Source organism: Ahaetulla prasina, chromosome 3 (assembly GCF_028640845.1).
Source record: "Ahaetulla prasina isolate Xishuangbanna chromosome 3, ASM2864084v1, whole genome shotgun sequence".
Lineage (NCBI taxonomy): Eukaryota > Metazoa > Chordata > Lepidosauria > Squamata > Colubridae > Ahaetulla > Ahaetulla prasina.
In genome coordinates this window covers 59,003,684-59,019,476 of record NC_080541.1, presented here as the reverse complement: position 1 = coordinate 59,019,476, position 15,793 = coordinate 59,003,684, and the positions used below count along the sequence as shown (strand labels likewise).

Here is a 15,793-nt window from a genome sequence, read left to right as displayed (position 1 = left end):
GGGCTAGTCAGAGGTGGTATTTGCCAATTCTACTCAACATTTCCGCTATTGGTTTTCCAGAACCTGTCAGAACTTGCTGGATTTCACCCCTATTATATACTGTATAATGCAGTTTCTAGGTTTAGAAGTACAGGAGGAAAAGTTCTAAGTATGATAAGATATGATCAAATTACTTGAAAGCTTAGAGACATAAGGTACTTACTTTAACTGTCTTATGCAACTGTCAAAATTATTTTTCAGGTATTGTACATGGTCAGGGTACATTCCAGTAATGACAACAGCAGTAAAACTGTCTCTGTCTTTCTCTTCCAAAATAAGCTTGTGCAAAAATCGCTCATCAACCTTAACAATGTGGGAAGAATCAGATGGCTATTGGAATTAAAAAAAGATACATTAAATTAGACAAGTAATGATACGGATTAGCTTTTGCTCATTTTGAAATCATGAAAATAAAAGTTATGGTTTTGTTAAATATTTCCGTTTCCTAAATCCTAGCAGGTTGTAAATGTGAAAGGACTGTTTCAAAGGTGCATTAATTCAATTATTAAAATACTATTGTCTTACCTTTCTATTTCTTATATAGGTATTATACACAGGTTCTTTGTTTTTTTCTTTCTCTTCAAAATCTTCTTTTGAAAGGACAAGTTCGTGAACATCTTGAGAATTTGCAGGTTTGCTTATCATCTAATAATTTTTAAAAACAAAAACAAAAAATGAAGTTACATTGGAAGCAATGAACATTTACATCACCAAAACTGCACTGGATGAAGATTATATACTTTCTCAAATATAACACTAAATGGAAAATAAACCTGGCTTCATAATTCTATGAAATATAAAAACATAGCAAGGGAAAGACTTATTACCTCATACCAGCAACACAGTTCTCACACAAATACTGCAGATATGTTATTTCAGTACTGTAACTTGACACTGAAATCTTCTTTACCACCCCAAAAACAACCTGACAAACTTTGTCTTCTACCACAAACAATTGGCCCATTCCCCATGTATTCACAATCAGTTTCTTTGAAGAAGTAGGATTCTGGTCAGCCTATTATTAATCCAGGTTAATTAAGCAATATTAGACTTTACTTACTCTAACAGACTCTCCAACAAAAAACACAGCTTGTTTACCACCAACTCCAAAATATGATATATCACTGTTTAAGCTGCGAGGTTTGGGCTCCACTGTTTGAGGATGTACATATCCTGAATGATCACTGATACAAAAAATGAATAGAAGAAAAAAATAGAAACTGTTAATGGTACAGATACTAAATGAAATTAAAAACAATAATCAATAATACTTTGGAGTGATAAAAATAGTTATATATAAATTTTGTGAAATATCCTTTGATATCTACAATATAAAATACATATATCATATATTTATAGAAATGTTCAGGAACATCACAGCACTTTATGGAAAGTACAAATGAAGAAATAAATTTATTTTTTAGCCTAAGGATATACTTTGTTCATAGGGTTTGCCCAAAGTTGACAAAGGATATGGTTGATGATGTCACAACATAATCGGAGTCAGCTGACAAATTTAGACTTTGTGTTTTGGGGACAGTTTATTGGCAAAATGGTTGCTTTAACATTTTCATTTTGTCCTGTAACCTCTCATAGGAAAAAGTAACCAAATCTGATTTTGGTAGGGATAAAACTTAAACCACACATTTGCCCCTCAAAACTCTGCAACCTTTTCCCTGAAAAAAGTCTTGGCAAAAAATGTTGGTCCTTCTCACTGATGGAGCCCTTTGGATCATCAATAGAGTGCCAGGGAACCATATGCATCTTGCATGCACTGATTGCCCATCTATATCCTACAGCAGTGTTGGCGAACCTTTTCGGCACCAAGTGCCAAAACGGGAGTATGTGTGTGCCTGCAGGGGAGCGCCAGAAATGGGAAGAGCAGCTCCCTGAAGCGCACACGCCAAAAACCTGGACTTCTGGCTTCTGGCGTGCATGCGCGCGCAAAGACCAACTGACAGACGTACATGCACGTGCCGGAAACTGGAAGCTCAGTTTCCTGCCGCGCACATGCACGCCAGGGAGCTGCTCTTCCAGTTTCCTGTGCGTGCTAAGACCAGCTGGCCGGCAGGAACCCAGAAAAGCAACAGGCAACAGCTGGCGTGCCTGGATAGATGGCTCTGCATTCTACTTCCGGCACACATGCCATATGGCCGTCACGGTCCTACAGCATTTTACAAGATTGAAACAACGATGAGTATGAAAATATCTCTGTATTTGCAAGTTAGGAAATGTACAGAAATCAACGTGTAAATTGATTAAAAGTGTAAGATGAACTCTGAAATATCAAAATGTATTTGAACGTTCATTTGTATTTCTGAGTATTTAGCAATAACAGAAAGCACTGGATCACAGAAAAGAGTTAGTAGGCTTTGTTGTATTATATTGTGTCGAAGGAGTGGCAGAACCAGGGGCAGAGTTAAAAGGGGAAGCAACCTAGAATCCCTATGTACCCACAAGTGGACAAGGCCAACTCTCTCCCTTGAATTCTGTGCACCCTTATCTAATTCCTAGCAGGTGCTAACCATTACCTGAGAAGATACCCGCACATAGGTTGTATAACAATAAGTCAGTTTAATTGGATCATGCATAATATAATAAAAAACATATATATACAAATTAAGAAAACCATTAAGAACCATTAAGAACCATTGTGCAGGGCTTATGATCCAATTATAAAAATATGCTTCAGTGGAAATGAAAAACAGTAATATAATCTCAAGAAAAAATACAATTGCTTTAAAAGTTATAGACAAATGCTTATAGATCATTTTTGGAATTAAATTGCAAACATTGCACATGCTGCATTTTAGTATTGTTGCAGTGTATCACAACACTTATTTATAACTGTAACTTATGAGTTAGAAAATGCTCAATACTCAAATTGTTACAGTCCCTTTGGGGGCTCTGTTCATTCTGGCAAATCATTATATTAATCAATATGATCTGACAAAAGTAGTGGTACTTTTGCATCCTTAGTTCAAAATGTCCCAGGAATATTTTTTTCTTCACTTTTCTTTTCATATCATTACTGTTGGGAGTAATGATATGAAAATGACTGGGAAAAACAAAAAATGTATTTGAACGTTCATTTGTATTTCTGAGTATTTAGCAATAACAGAAAGCACTGGATCACAGAAAAGAGTTAGTAGGCTTTGTTGTATTATATTGTGTCGAAGGAGTGGCAGAACCAGGGGCAGAGTTAAAAGGGGAAGCAACCTAGAATCCCTATGTACCCACAAGTGGACAAGGCCAACTCTCTCCCTTGAATTCTGTGCACCCTTATCTAATTCCTAGCAGGTGCTAACCATTACCTGAGAAGATACCCGCACATAGGTTGTATAACAATAAGTCAGTTTAATTGGATCATGCATAATATAATAAAAATAAAACACCATGAAATACAAATTATCCACTATAATTAAAATATGGGGAGGAAGGATTTTATTATGCCTCAATAAAATATTTAGAGACTGCATCAATAGATATATTTACAATTGCCATAAGAAATGTTGTTCATTGACTCATATATAACATTACATACATTTTCACCTATAGTAAAAGTGTTGAAATAAGGAACATTTCTTGATCATTATCCCAAATTGCTAGACTGATTCAATGCATACATTTAATACTTAAACATAAATTGAGATTAGATTGTTCCAACCTTTCTACATTGTCTTGTTGTATAAACTTTGACAATCGATACACAGCCCAGTTGTTTAGTTGTTTAGAAGTCATGCCTCTTCCATTATCAATCACAGCAACAGCTGGTTTTCCTTGGGTATTATCAAATAACTGTTACAGAAAAAAGCAGGAGGATATGTAAATACAAGAATAAAATCTATCTATAAAATACTTTAAAAATTATTTGGTATCTTACCAGTTTTAATTGTATGTACCGAACTCCAGAATTTTGAGAAGTAGCTGATAAGGAGTTATCAATCAATTCTGCAAATACAAATGCTAAATAAAAAGAAAATTTTCTAAGAATTATCATTATGAAAACAAATTAAATTACATGCAAATGTTTACTCTGCTTCCAAAAGCAGCATATTAGAAATCTATGCTTTTATAACTGAAATCCAATAGTATATGTTGTGTTTATATATCCTCTCTCTTTCATATCTATGTATGTATGCATGTATGTATGTATGTATGTATGTATGCACCAAGACAAATTCCTTGTGTGTCCAATCACACTTGGCCAATAAAAAACATATATATACAAATTAAGAAAACCATTAAGAACCATTAAGAACCATTGTGCAGGGCTTATGATCCAATTATAAAAATATGCTTCAGTGGAAATGAAAAACAGTAATATAATCTCAAGAAAAAATACAATTGCTTTAAAAGTTATAGACAAATGCTTATAGATCATTTTTGGAATTAAATTGCAAACATTGCACATGCTGCATTTTAGTATTGTTGCAGTGTATCACAACACTTATTTATAACTGTAACTTATGAGTTAGAAAATGCTCAATACTCAAATTGTTACAGTCCCTTTGGGGGCTCTGTTCATTCTGGCAAATCATTATATTAATCAATATGATCTGACAAAAGTAGTGGTACTTTTGCATCCTTAGTTCAAAATGTCCCAGGAATATTTTTTTCTTCACTTTTCTTTTCATATCATTACTGTTGGGAGTAATGATATGAAAATGACTGGGAAAAACAAAAAAAATGTATTTCATTCAGCATACATAACAGAACTCTTATTTACAAACTTGTCATGCTCCATTCTTGTCTACTGTTCTGACTTAGGCTTCCTTAGAAAGCATGAAGCAAAGTCTTAATCTCGGTAAAACCTCTTTTATTAACACAACTGTAAATTCCATTCATTCACAGTCAACAAGGCTTTGGCAAACAGTCTTTCAGAGGAATGTTTATCAACCCCCACCTTATCTCACTAGGAACACTGCCAGAGAACCAATTTCCAAATGCAGAGCAAGGCCAAACTTGGCACTGAGTCTGTTAAGAGCCACAAACAGAACTTTCCAATCTTGAAATGAGATGAACTAATTGCTTCCTGCAAAAGCCCACATCCCGTTCGCTCCTCTTTTATGTCTTATGGGAGGGGCTGATCGTCTCCAAGGTGTGGTCTTACTCCCAAGTCTACCCTGCTTTCTTAATTGTTCTTGTCTTCTGGCAGCTCTGTGCATGCGCACAATGGGAATGGGCACCAGCTGTTCCACAGTTTTGCTGCTGTCTAACTCCCTTTCTGCCTCCGACTCAGAGCCCTCGTCCGAGCTTTCCTAGCCCCCAGGACTGGGCCAAGTTCCTCTCCAACCTCCACACTGTCTGACTCTGCTGCCAGCTCTGCTGGCCACCGGCGGGCCAGAACATCTACTGTTCTAGACAAAAGGTTTGAAATTAAATAATTTATTTAGTATTAGACACACAAAAATGTGAAATCAAAACTGCTAGTTCTTTCGCTGCTCTTGGCTTTCATATGCATTGAGTTCTTCCCAAGTACTTAGGACAGTGATGGCTAACCTTTTCCAGACCAAGTGCCTAAAGCGTGTGCATGTGTGAACCCACAAAATGTGTATGCCCCCACATACACCATGCACACAGCCCCGCGCAGCACCCCCACATTCCCATCCCAAACTCATAATTTCCTGATTGAAAATAGATGATAAATGACCTAGAAGTGAAACAGACCTGAAATAAATAAAACTGAATTTTAAAAAACCACAAACTGCAGGGTGTGTCAAGCTTAGTAACCCAATTGACAAGGATGGTCTAGCACAAAAGCTTAACTATAATGAGAATAGAAAGAACGAAATCTGCTCTTTCACGAAAAAGAAAAACAAAAGTTTCCATTCATTCTGCCATTTTTAAGGATAATATTTAAAACAACAGGACTTGATTAAACAATCAAAACACAATGCATTGACTTTCAGATATCATCATCCTCTTTTAACCACCCCATAATACAGGGGTGAAATCTAAAAATTTTCCCTACCGGTTCTGTGGGCGTGGCTTAATTGGTGGGCGTGGCTTGGTGGTCAAATGACTGGGTGGGCGTGGCCAATAACAATAAATAATAAAAATAATAAATAAGGTATACAAAACAATAAGCAGTACCAAAAACCAACTTTCACACTTTAAACACACACAACTCACTCACACACACACACACACACACACACACACACACACACAATGCCAGATACAGCTTTGTGAGATTTTGTGTGTTTGTTTAGTTGGAGTGAAACACTACAGAAACACACCAAATCTCAGAAAGCTGTACAAATATTTTATTTTATTATTTTTATTTATTTTTTTAGAACAGGGGTCTCCAACCTTAGTAACTTAGTTTGTGGACTTCAACCCCCAGAGTTCCTCATTCAGCAAAGCAGGAAGTCAAAGCAAGCTTTTTTTTTTCTTCAGTAGCTGAAGAAAGCATGGCATTGCCAGCCCGAAAAGAGCAGTAATTATAGGTAAGTGAGGAGGGGGAATTGGCTGGGCATGGGTGGGGGCTCTTGTAAGTGGGGGCTGTTATAAAGTGAGTTTAAAAGCCTGTGAGGATCAGGAAACTCCTCTGGGATCGCCAGAGGAGGCTTTTAAAACCTCGGGTTTTTTTCTTTTTTTCCTTTCCCTTCGGCTGAGGTTTTTTTTAAAAAAACTCTTAAAGGGTTTTGATGATCTCTGCTCAGCCCCGCGATCATCAGAGGTTTTTTTTTTTTTTACTTTTAAAGGCATATTTCGGCTGAAGAAAAACTTTTAAAAGTAAAAAAAAAACCTCTGCTGATGGTGAGGCTCAGCAGAGGCAGGAGGGGCAGGGCCAGGGATTTTTGCTACCGGTCCTCCGAACCAGCAGCTGCCATCGCTACCTAACCGGGCGAGCCGGTGAGAACCGGGAGCATTTCACCCCTGCCATAATACCTTGTGGGGTAGAGTCTGGGCAACTGAATGGAGCTAGCAGAGTGTTTACAGGAAGGATGTCCTTCCTGTCGCCAATACGGAATTTTGTTCAGCAGATATCAGTATATTCTCATTGTGCCCAGAGAGAGAAATATCTGCCTCTATCTAGGATCACAGCCTCCTGATTGTGAGGCGAGAGCTCCATCTCCAGGCCACCAGACCATTCATTGACTTCTAGATATACTGTTAATATTTAAATACTTACGAAGAGGATTTTGCCTTCTGTCAGCATAGTATTCATACGTTCCACTTTTCAGAAGTGTGTTATAATGTGGCAAAAACTCAATGCACTCCTTTGTTGCTGAAGTGAGCAACTGATCAACTCTTTGTAGTAAGTAGAGAGTCATCTTGTTTTTAACAATTTGACCTACAAGATACAAATGAAACTTTAAATAAGGAAAATTTTATTATTAAAATGTACTAATTTCTTATAGGGACACGGTGGCTCAGGGGCTAGGATGTTGAGCTCGAAAGGTCGGCAGCTCAGCGGTTTGAATCCCTAGTGCTGCCGTATAACGGGGTGAGCTCCCGTTACTTGTCCCAGCTTCTGCCAACCTAGCAGTTTCGAAAGCACGTAAAAATGCAAGTAAAAAAAATAAGGACCACCTTTGGTGGGAAGGTAACAGCGTTCCGTGCGCCTTTGGCGTTGAGTCATGCCGGCCACATGACCACGGAGACGTCTTCGGACAGCGCTGGCTCTTTGGCTTTGAAACGGATATGAGCACTGCCCCCTAGAGTCAGCAACGACTAGCACGTATGTGCGAGGGGAACCTTTACCTTTACCTTTACTAATTTCTTAAAATGTGAATGCTTGTTTCCAATAGTGCTTTACAATCTGCTAGTTGCCAGGTCATTCCATGTCAAGTGGTCTGATTTCAGGAAAGTGCCCAGGTCAACCATCACGGATTTTAATGAAATTTGGTGTGAACATGCACACATGTCCCCAATGAACATTGGTAAAGTGTTATGTTTGCCGATGCAATACTTGCAAAGATATAGTCATATGTATGACCCCATATCGCAGCCTGTATCAAAAAAGGTTGCTAAATTGGGCACTCACTGAAGCACCATCTTGCTTATAAATGGAAATTCTGGTCTCAAATGTGGTCATAAGTCAAGGACTACCTGTACTCCTGTTCTTGGGAGAGAGCCCCCCAGCTGCTAGGCTGATCTCTGCAAATCACCTGCTACTTTGCAGGAGGATTGACCTTTCAATCTAAGCCAATGCTTATCACCCACTCTGATATTTTCTAATTCTATTCCTCTCATTAATAATAGAGTTTGCATAGCACAGTGGCTGTGACATTTGCTTACCATGTAAAAGGTTGCTGGTTCAAAACAAGGCAGATTTTTAATTATGTTGATAGTCCTTATTCCTGACCATTCATTCAGTGATTGTTCCAAGTTACAACATTGGAAAAACAGACTTATAATTAGTCTTTGAAGTTTTGGCTGTCACAGCATCCCCATAACTCATATGATGGTGATTTTGGTGAATGGCAACCAGTACACATTTACAGGAGTTGCAATGTCCCAAGTTAATGGGATTAACATTTGTGACCTTCAGATCAAGCATTCTCAATGGGGAAAAGCTGGCAGAAAGTCACAAGTCACAATCTCATGATGTCGTGCTTAACGAATAGCGGTGATTCGTTTAATAATTGCAGCTGGAACTGAGAAACTGATGCTATAAGTTAGGTATGGTCGTGTAATGTTTCACTTTATAACCACATAGCTGAGTGAAGGAGTTGACAGTTCCAGTTGTAGTCAGTAAGTGAGGGATATCTGTAATTCTTTTCTTGAGTAATTTCTGAAAGGTTTTTTTTTTTTAAAAAAGGTTCAAGGCTTTATAGTAAACTGTTTTATTTAATTTTTGTTATCCCTTCAAGATAGGCGACGTCAGAAAACAGAGCAAGGATTTCAGGAATGCTACTCTATTCTTGAGTATAATCCAATTGTGAAAGCCTACCATAGTAACAGTTTGCCCTCTATTATTATTTTTGATAGAATTACTTTCGGTTTCTTTTCCCAAGACTGAAATGTTTTTTTAAAATTTTCTTTTAATAATGATTGCATTCTTTCATCAAGATTATCTTTATACTCTTCTACATTTAAAGAAAAAAAAACTCAGAGGAGAAAAATACCTTTTTATTTGGGTTTTAACTGGCAATTTTCCCTATGCTATTCTAGAATAACCAGCATAATTCTAATATGTCTTTAAAATAAAATTTACATTGAGCTTTGTGAATACATTCTTGTAAAATTATTTTTTGTCCACCAACTAAAATCATTTAAAGTACAATTTATAACCATTATTAATGATATTGGTCTACAATTTGTGGCATAAGTCAAAGCTTGTTTTTCTTAGGTATTAATGCCATATTTGCGTCGTCCAAGTCTCAGGCTGTAAAATCAATACTGATAAAATGCTTTTTGTATTGCCATATTATCCATTAATATAGTATCTTCCTCTTGAATAACTTTTCCTTTTCTAAATCATATGCTAATAATTTCCATAGTTTATTTGTAAATTCAAAGGAGGTATTTTTTGCTTTACATAATTCATTTTTATTTCCATTCTTTTACTGTTAACATCAACAATTGTTGTAAAAGATATTTACTTTCTTTGGGAATTTCTTTGTCATTTTTTTTTTTACTTCATTTTTGAGAATGACATTTTATAAAATATTCTCATAAAAGCTTTACTTGCATCCCAAATCTGTTAATGTTCTTACTGATATTATTTTTTAAAATTCTAATTTTCAATTCGCGTACCATTATTATGAATTTTTTTGAAGTCCTGATCATTTGATCCATATTCCTAGTGTTTTTAAATCCAGAACCAAAACAATCTTTAAAGAAAATGGCAGTTGTTGCAAGACAAACATTGGTGAAATATAGTAACAGAACTTTAATATTTAATTAATAGTACCTTAGTATAAAATTTATTTGTCACTATAAATACAGAATACTTACCAAAATTTTCACTTGTTATTTGTTTTCTTTCAGTCGTTGTAATAACAAAAGTTTCTTTGGGGGAAATATCAAATACCTATAAGTACAAGATAAATCTCTAGATTAATAGAGAGAATGGGATTCAGGTATTTTAAAACATTAAAGGTATCTTGTTGGAATCCTGATCCAAAAAAATTTCCCGCAAAGGCTTCCAGATTGTCAAAGAACTGAGAAAAGACTGTGTGCTTTCTCTTTATTTATTCAATCGATCTATATTCTGAATATATACTAAAAAAAACTGGATTACAAGATAAGCATGATTTTAAAAGTTGAGGAAGAAACATAAATAGTCATTGCTATGCTGATGATGCTACTCTAATAGTTATTACTATCACTAAGTAATATCCCCTGGGGATCAATAAAACTGAAAGTACCAGATTGGATAACTAACTATTGTGGAAAATTAGAGAAACAGTTTCCCCTCTCCAAAACAGGGAGCAGAAATTACATAGGACCCATACCAGAGGTGGTATTAAGCAGGTTCTGACCAGTTCTGGAGAACCGGTAGCGGAATTTTTGAGTAGTTCGGAAAACCAGTAAATACCACCTCTGACTGGCCCCATCCCCATCTATTCTCTGCAGATCAGTCCCAGCTGATCGAGAGGAAATGGGGATTTTGTAGTAACCTACCCCTGGAGTGGGGTGGGAATAGAGATTTTACAGTATCCTTCCCCTGCCACGCCCATCAAGCCATGCCATGCCGCACCCACCAAGCCACACCCACAGAACCGGTAGTAAAAAAATTTGAATCCCACCACTGACCCATACACAGGGACTTGGCATAGTATGCCATCTGTATTTCTTTGTTCTGAAATGTCTTTAAAGATATTTCTGAGCTAGAATTCTGCAAGAAATAATGGGACAAAATTTTATTTATTTATTAAATGTATATGCTGCCCATTTTGCTGTCTGAGGCGACTTTGGTTAGCTTACAAAATTAATTTATTTTATTAATTTATTTATTCAATTTTTATGCTACCCATTTCTCCTATAAGATGATTCTGGGCTGCTGACAAGCTATAAGTTATAAAATAAATATAAAATAAGTAAAATATTAGAACATTAAAATTTTCTACACAGATTGTAATTATAAAACTATATTAAAAATTTCAGAAGAAAAAGTATTGTTACACTATAAGAAACATGGAAAGTGTTGAATCTGATGATGGAAGAGACGGACACAGCTCTTTTAGTAACAACAGCTCTTTATTAGTAGACCAGTACAACCCAACAGGGTGCTAGTCTGGCAGTGTCCTCTTTATATAGAGGGCTGCCAGACAGCTTAGCAAATGAGATTCAAGTATTTTCCTGCCTTTTTGAAGGACCTGAGTGAAAACTAAAGCACACTCCTTATATGGTATATAACAACCCTCCCCTCCTAGAATAAAATTACTTTGAATAATTATGTACATATTTACAGACATAATCACACAGGTAGGCAGAGCTGGTGCGAGCCCTAGTTGACCTGCGCAGTTCAGTTTACTCCTGGGCGTTGACTTGAGCAGGTGAATTAGTTGCAGTCTCTGAACCCACCAATGGAACCTTCTGGAACACGTCGCTGGGCGTGGTAGGAGGTTGAAGGCCCAACCCTTCTGGAAGTCTGCGCTGGAGTCTTGGTTCCATAGGTGGGCAATCAAGCTGCACAATCAGCTTTGAGTTAGTATTAGACATTTGCTGTGACAGTTTTGGATAGTCAGGGTCTGGCCGCTCGTTGGATTGAGCTTGGTCTGGTGTGTGAAGCGGAGAGTTTGCAATTCAGCCCTGGAGTTGGTCCAAGTGCCGATGCCACAGTCTCCCGTCCTCCAGCTCAACTTTGTAGGAGCGAGGACCAGATTTTTCCACGACTGTGCCAGGAATCCAGAGGGTGCCACTGGCATAATTGTGGGCGTAGACCATGTCCCCAATTTCAAATTGTCAAATTTTTCCTGTTTAATCAGATGGAGTGTCAGCAACATAATTTGGATGCAATCGGTCTAATTGAGATTGGAGTCTCCTACCCATGAGGAGTTCTGAGGGACTTCTATTGGTGGCTGCACAAGAGATGATATGCTGAAACATTTATCAATTCAGGCTTGCCAATCCCCAGGGCCCATTCTGGCCAAAGCCTCCTTAGTAAATCGCACTAATTTTTCAGTCTACCCATTACTGGCCGGATGAAATGGTGCCACCAATGCGTGTCTGAGGCCCAATTCTACCAAAAGGTCTCGAAGGGCACGGACGTAAATTGTGGGCCATTGTCAGAAACTAGCACATCGGGGAGGCCGTGTGTGGTGAACAGTTTCCTAAGCGCCTTAATGACTGCTTCGGCAGTGGTTGAAGTCATTAGGACTATCTCTAACCATTTAGAGTAAGCGTCGACCACAATAGGGAAAATTTGCCCTTTTACTGGCCCCACGAAATCTATATGCACTCTGGCCCAAGGAGCCTGGGGCATTTCCCATGTTTTGGCCAGGGCAATGGGTGGAGCCGGTCGGGATTTCTGGCATGGAGAGCAGGTGGTGACCCATTCCACAATGTCCTGGTCCATCTTGGGCCACCAGACATAGCTCCTGGCCAGGTCTTTCATCCTGACAATGCCAGGATGCCCCTCGTACAAAACTTCCAACACTTCCCTCTTTAAGTTAGAGGGAATGACCACCCTTTCCCCCCCATAAAAGACAACCCTTCAAAACAGATAATTCATGTCGGTGCAAAAAATACGGATAAACAGAGTCCGAAACAGGGGCATGGGGCCAACCGCACTACACATAGTTCAAGATTTGCATGAGTTCAGAGTCTTTAGTGGTATGCCGAGCAATCTCAGCAGCAGTGATAGGACCCGAAGCTATGTCCCTAAGCAGGAGGACTTGGCAGACCGGCGCAGGGTCTTCCACCAGGACAGGCAGGGGGCAACGGCTCACCGCGTCAGCATGGCCCAAAGACTTTCCGGGCTGGTGAATTAGTCAGTAGCTGTAGGCAGCCAGGAATAGCGACCAGCGCACCTGTTCTGTTTTCCTCCCCCAATACTCCCAACAAAGAGTCAGTCAAAGGCCTTCTTTTCTAATTTATTTACATAGATAAATGTCCTGGCCACGTCTACCCACGGGCTTGCCAAGTCTCTGGAGATAATGAGGAAATTATAGATAAGGCCAGAATTACTCTCGAATATATTCTTCCCTCCATTGATACAGTTTGCCCACGCAAATTCATTGCTTTGTCCGAGACAAAAAACCAGGAAGTCCTGCCTCCTATTTATAGTCTCTGCAGATGTCACTGCATGACCATCATTCTTTGGCTTTGTCCCAACGCTTCCTCTGCTGCACGCGCCGGTCACGTCTGCACAGTCTTGCATCACTCCAAAACTGTTCTTGGGGCGTTGCCAAATCAGAAGGCTCGTGAGAATGAGGCCTTGCCGGCCCCTCCTCCTCCCTTTGGGTGGGTGCCAGGGAGGGAGAGGGCCCAAGAGAAGCAGGCCTTGCCAGGTCTTCTTCCTCACTTTCTGAATCATCCAAGTCCAGGAGTCCAGGTCCAGAAACCTGGGTCACAACACTATCCCTCACTGCAGGGCCCTTCCCCCGGGGCTGATGCAGTTGGGCTGGGTTCTGCTCATGGAAGGCCTGCACCAGGTCAGGAGCATGAACGTCGGAGGCATCTACCCAGGAGAAATCAGTCCCGTATCCCTTCCATGCGATTGTTGTGCTTCGTCTGCTTTCCCCGCAGCCGGGGCCTTCTTATCTGCTTCCGAATGCTGAGGAATGTCCTACCATGCCTCCCGGCCCCAGCCCTGGCTCCATGCCCAGACAGGCTGAGGAAAAAGAAGCACCTCCAGCCCCCAGTCCTGGCTCCATGCCCAGGCAAACGGAGCAACTAGACCCCTCCCCCTCCCCCACAGCATGTGAGCCTGAGGAAGGTCAATTACCAACAGCTGCAGACTAGAGTGACCCTCGCTTCAGGAGAATTGATAAGCGGCGTCAACAGAAGGAAAGGAGGGGCAGGCCGGGATAAGTGCTGAGTCATGGAGCCATACCCCATGGCCTATATAAAGGATCTGCTTTCTGGCATTCTCTGAGTCAGGAAAAGTCTACCTTATCTTGCCGAAATCACTTTCTGGTCTCCTGCCTGCCTTGAGAACTTTGCTAGGACTTTGGCAAAGCTGCAGAGGTACGCCTGATTCGGATTTCCCTGACCCGGCCGTCAGCGGAGGAGTGGGACACGACAGCGATCAAATATTAGAAATGATCCTTCAGCCAGCGGGAGTCTCGTACACTGTGGACTTCGTATTCCTCCAACCCGTCCTCGGCTACAGTGACAGGTGCTGTTGGGCACCGAAGGGGACTCGGTGTGGCCTCAGGAACCAGAAGGGACCGGTGAAAGACGGGGTGGATCCGCATGGATCGTGGCAGGGTCAGTCGGTAGGCTACCGGGTTGATGACTGCCTTGACAGGAAACGAGCCGATGAATCGGTGGTCCAACTTCTTTACCAGGCGGTTGGACGGGAGGTGTTTGGTGGAGAACCACACCGGTCTCCAACCGCCAGCGGGGGCGTTGTCCGTCGGGAGCAGTCGGTGGACCATTTGTAGTCCTCCTTTGCCCGATCCAGCTGCTGACGTACCAACTGTTGGACCGCATGCAATTCCATCAGGAAGGTCTGCGTTTCGGGAACAGGAGAGTCCGGTGGTGCCAGAGGGAAGAGCCACGGATGGTACCCCACATTGGCAAAGAACGGGATCATCTGAGTAGAGGTGTGCTGAGAGTTGTTAAAAGCAAACTCCACCAGGGACAGGTAATCGGCCCAGATGTCCTGCTGCTGGTTGATGAAGCAACGGAGATACTGTTCCAGGATACCGATGACCTTCTCTGTACCCCCATCGGTCTCCGGATGGTGCGATGACGACAGACACACCTGCACCTCCAACGCGGCCATCAGGCTCTTCCAGAAGCGAGCTGTGAACTGAACTCCGCGGTCCGAAACCACCCTGTCCGGTAGACCATGGAGGCGGAAGATGTGCTGCAGAAAGAGACGGGCCGTTTTTGTGGCTGTGGGCAGTCCGCGGCATGGGATGAAGTGTGCCATCTTGGTGAGCATGTCCACCACCACCAGCACCGTGGTGAACCCAGAGGACGGCGGCAGGTCCGTCAGGAAGTCCATGGAGATCGCCCCCCAGGGTCTGTCGGGTGTCGGCAAGGGCTGGAGGAGCCCGGGAGGGGCCCCCGTGGCGGCCTTGGCTTGCCGGCACGGTACGCAGGATGTCACGTAGGCATGTACATCATGCCGCACTCGGGGCCACCAAAAGGTCCGTGTCACCAGGTGGAGGGTCTTGAAGAACCCAAAATGTCCTGCTGCAGGGTTGTCGTGGCACTGGGTCATGACGAGGGCTCGGAGTGGTCCTGTGGGCACATATAATCGCCCCCGAAACTTGAGTAAGTCCTCCTCCAAGGTCCAAGGAGACGTGGGGCCCACCTCCGCTCTCCTTTGCTGTGACCAGGCGTCCTGGCGCTGCGCCTCTCGCACCTGGGCCCGCAATTCCACTGGTTCCCATGCTGCGGTCAAGCCTTCTGCCGGCAGCACCGTCCGTGGAGGAAGAGGGTCCTTGGTGCAGAGGTACTCCGGCTTGTGGGACAGGGCATCTGCCCTCCGGTTGTGACTGCTGGGAATGTAGGTCACGCGGAAGTTGAACCGGGCAAAAAACAACGACCACCGGATCTGCCGCTGGTTCAACTTCCGAGCTGTGGTGAAGTGCTCAAGATTTCGATGGTCTGTTTGGACCTCCACCTGATGTCGGGCCCCTTCCAGATGGTATCGCCAAGCCTCGAATGCAACCTT

The 15,793-nt window shown here is 41.5% G+C and overlaps 1 protein-coding gene across 1 annotated transcript in view; it reads right to left on the bottom strand.

Annotated features, from left to right (window-relative positions):
- SMCHD1 (structural maintenance of chromosomes flexible hinge domain containing 1) overlaps positions 1–15,793 on the bottom strand; it is a 102,657-nt gene that overhangs the window by 78,610 nt on the left and 8,254 nt on the right. Inside the window, 7 exon segments of the mRNA XM_058176587.1 lie at positions 203–369; positions 565–684; positions 1,100–1,223; positions 3,707–3,837; positions 3,923–4,005; positions 7,181–7,342; positions 9,952–10,027. Of these exon segments, the coding sequence (XP_058032570.1) occupies positions 203–369; positions 565–684; positions 1,100–1,223; positions 3,707–3,837; positions 3,923–4,005; positions 7,181–7,342; positions 9,952–10,027 (863 nt within the window).